At 28.4% G+C, this 3545-nt stretch overlaps 1 protein-coding gene across 1 annotated transcript in view; it reads right to left on the bottom strand.

Moving 5' to 3' along the window:
- Positions 1–220: 220 nt before the first annotated feature.
- Positions 221–3545, bottom strand: part of LOC126898868 (uncharacterized) — a 4999-nt gene continuing 1674 nt past the window's right edge. Inside the window, exons 2-5 of the mRNA XM_050673276.1 lie at positions 3151–3294; positions 2934–3095; positions 420–512; positions 221–351 (exon numbers count right to left, since the gene is read on the bottom strand). Coding sequence (XP_050529233.1) covers positions 432–512; positions 2934–3095; positions 3151–3294 — 387 coding nt within the window. The 3' untranslated portion in view covers positions 221–351; positions 420–431. The remainder of the gene's footprint in view (positions 352–419; positions 513–2933; positions 3096–3150; positions 3295–3545) is intronic.

Consider the following 3545-nt stretch of genomic DNA (forward strand, 5'->3'; position numbering starts at 1 on the left):
ATAAGTTATTTTAATTTTAGACATGAGACGTAAAACTCTTGTTCATTGACAGTCAACATATGGCAATGGACACACATTGTTTTTTTTTTTAATTTCTGGAAAATTTGGTTTTTGTAAGATACACTAATTTTTAAACACAAAAATTGGAGTTCTAATCTTTTATTTTTTCAATATCTCTTATAAATATTTGGAGTTAGCCACTCTGTGTCGTGGTCATATTTATAGGGGTTTCCAGTGTTTATTTCCCACATTATTTTTTAAATATTATATAAATCCAACCCAACATATTGTGATGCCTCTCTAAAAATCGTTCTGAATACTTAACTCATATAAACGTGTAACAGTATAAATCTTAATAAAATTTGATTATTTTAATGTTATTACAAGAAATGATTTAATATTAAATATATAGCCTGTACTTTATAAAGTAATCATATCTTCCAATTATAACATGTTTCCGTGAATTGATGTGATTGTTTTTCCATTAGAATTTTAATCTCATAAGCTAACTTCTAAAATACAGATATAAGTATAAGTTCAACATTTTTTAAATTTCTTAGGATATATAAATCTATAAAAATGAGAAATTCATGATGATATTATGAACTAAAGTAATAAGGGAGAGTTGGGTACTATTGTGCGTTCTGATAATTCATACATACCGTAGAATTAATGTTTAAAATATTTTTTAACAGACAATTTAATTAACTATTTTGAAGTTAAAATTAAATTAAATTTTCGAGTTTGACAATTCCATGCATATAGCACGGTATTATCAAACGAGGGGGGCATGAAGTAAAAAAAATTAAAAATAACATAATTATTTAAATATTTTTAGAAACAAAGCAGTTTAAGCTCCTTATACTCACGCACTAGTTAATAGTATTAATAGTAAGCAATTTTTTAATTCTTGAGCAATATAATAATGTCATATAAAAGGAATATGCGGGATAAGCAAATTAACAATGGTAGAAAAAAGAATATATAAAGGGAAACGAGAAAAGTGAAAGGGGATTGGCGTTTTGACTAAGAAACGTCTAGTTACGAGTCAGGACGTTTGGTATGTGAAACTTTGTATTTTGAATGGCCTAATTTATTTTGTGTTACATTGTTATATTAGCTTCGATGCGAAGCTGAGAAGGTATTAATTTTACCATGATGTGTTTTTTTTTTTTTGTCTGTTGCCACTTTTTTTCAGCTCTCACTGGACCGATTTCTTTCAACAATACGTCAAAAGATCACAAATCGTATCTAGTTGAAGAAATTACCCTCAAAAATTGAAAAATTTTTCCTCGTTCTCAGTAAATGGGGGAAACCTCCAAAAAAATTAGAAATTTAAAAATCGGTAAATATTGTTATTTTTCTCACTTTTTTTTCTTAAAACTGCCATAACTTTTTCAAAAATCAACAAATAAACATAATTTTTTTTTATACTAAAACCTTAGATATTTCCCTTTCGTTTGATATCATTTTTTTGAAAATCTACCACTTAACCTGCTCATTGGGGGGGATTTAAAATGGCAACTTTTTTACAAAAATTAATTTTTTCAACTTAATTTTTGAAGATGTTCCGGAAATACTGCGTCCTTTAAACATATATCAAATTAAAACTTATTTTATGTTCTATAAAATGAAAAAAAAAAATTGTGCCGACGACCTATCTTCTATGCGCAAATAGCTACCCTATTCAAAAATATGCTATTTTTCTATTAAAATTCTGGGTTTTGTATTTTAACTCATTTGATTTTTATCTCATTTAGATTCAATAACTTCAATAAATATCAAGGATTCCATTACTGTAGTCTCCTCTCGTGAGAAGAAATTCATATTAATATTATTTTACTATGTGGTTTTTTTTTTGTAGCTATCATTTATTTTCTCAGCTCTCACTTGACCTACTTTTTTGACAAACTTTTTTTTAAAATTAAAACTATCTACAGATTTGAATCGAAGCGTTTTTTATGATAGTGATTTTAATCACTGTCAGATATCATCTTTACTGGACTCAACTATGCCACGAACCCACTGTGCCGCCACCCAACTGTACTGGGTTTTTACATTTTGATTTTGTGTTTATTTTGTTTGGTAAATAAAAGATTAATATTCAAAAACTGATACTTAGTGTAAATACTTTATATCTATTATGCTATTAAAATTGCGTGTGTGCATGAGTCAAGCATTGCCGGTCCTTTAGTCGATTTTAAAAATTAGTGTGCGTGCTGGCTAGGTTTTGGTATTAATCGTCCTTTAGTGGTAATAGTGAAAAGGTAGTTGTGTTGGTGGCTGATGAGGAGCCACCCTTCAGTCTGCTACTTTTGAGTTAAACCGTGCTGACTGGTCTAAAAACTACTCCTATAGAGGTTCAGTAATTGAAGGGATTGGGGCTGACTAGAGTATCCGACGGGAGGACTTGAGAAGAGCCTTTTAACGACGAACTCGTCGTTAAAAAGTATTAGTTAATTTTCGTAATATTTTTGTGTCTACGTCGGCGTACTACCGACGTTCGGTAGTTAGATCTTATAGCTTATTTTGCATTCACAAAAAAAAACACATAGTAAAATTAATACGTGCTCAACTTTGAATCGAAGCTTAAAATTATGTATTTTAATCAAACAATATTCAGAGAAATGAGGTCTGGTCAGTCCTTGACATTTTTTTAAAATCGTTCAAACTTCTGTGAAATTAAATTTTACCTCAAGCTAGTAGCTACGTGCCTGCTGAACTATATAACTTTATAAGCTTAGAATACACGATAATTCTTCTTTTTTTGATCGACTTAAAAAATTTTTAGTTGTTATACAACTTACAATTAATTGTATATAAGTTCAAATAAAAACTATATGGTTTATATTAGCGGGCAATAGATATTGTATAAGCCTTGTCCTATAAAAATATTTTATCGTTAATTTTATGTTAATATTTAATATTAGTACCTGAATAAAATCTTCATTTGAAAATGGAATTAATTTTTCCGTCTTTCTCCAATTTTTATTACTTATCAATCCTATTGTTTTTGTTTTCACATGAAATAAAATACCATTTGACAAGGGTATAGGACATTCCATCAGTTCGTGCCAAAAGCATGACCATTTTAACTAAAGATGACTATATTTAATAAAGTATAAATGATTATAACTAGAAAAATAATACTTTATAGAAACCAAAAATATTATTTGTTACAATAGCTACTCGTTTATTTGTTATAAATAATTTATTGACATTTGAACCGCCATCCAGCTGAATATGATAAACATAAAGTTCGTCTTCATCAAAATATAATTTTTTTTTCATTTCCTATTATGAAATGAATTTTTTAACTGTAGTGTAAAATATTAATAAAAAAACGGTAGCACAGTGGGGTCGCGGCATAGTGGAGACATTGCATAGTTGGGTTCAGTCTAGATTTAATCTGACAGTGATTAAAATCACTATCATAAGAAACGCTTCGATGCAAATCTGTAGATAGTGTTTAATTTTAAAAAATTGATGGATAATTGCAAAAGCAACATCAACTTCTATTAAAATAAAATACAAAACCCATAATT

This window comes from Daktulosphaira vitifoliae, unplaced genomic scaffold (genome assembly GCF_025091365.1).
Source record: "Daktulosphaira vitifoliae isolate Bord-2020 unplaced genomic scaffold, ASM2509136v1 Scaffold_2, whole genome shotgun sequence".
NCBI lineage: Eukaryota > Metazoa > Arthropoda > Insecta > Hemiptera > Phylloxeridae > Daktulosphaira > Daktulosphaira vitifoliae.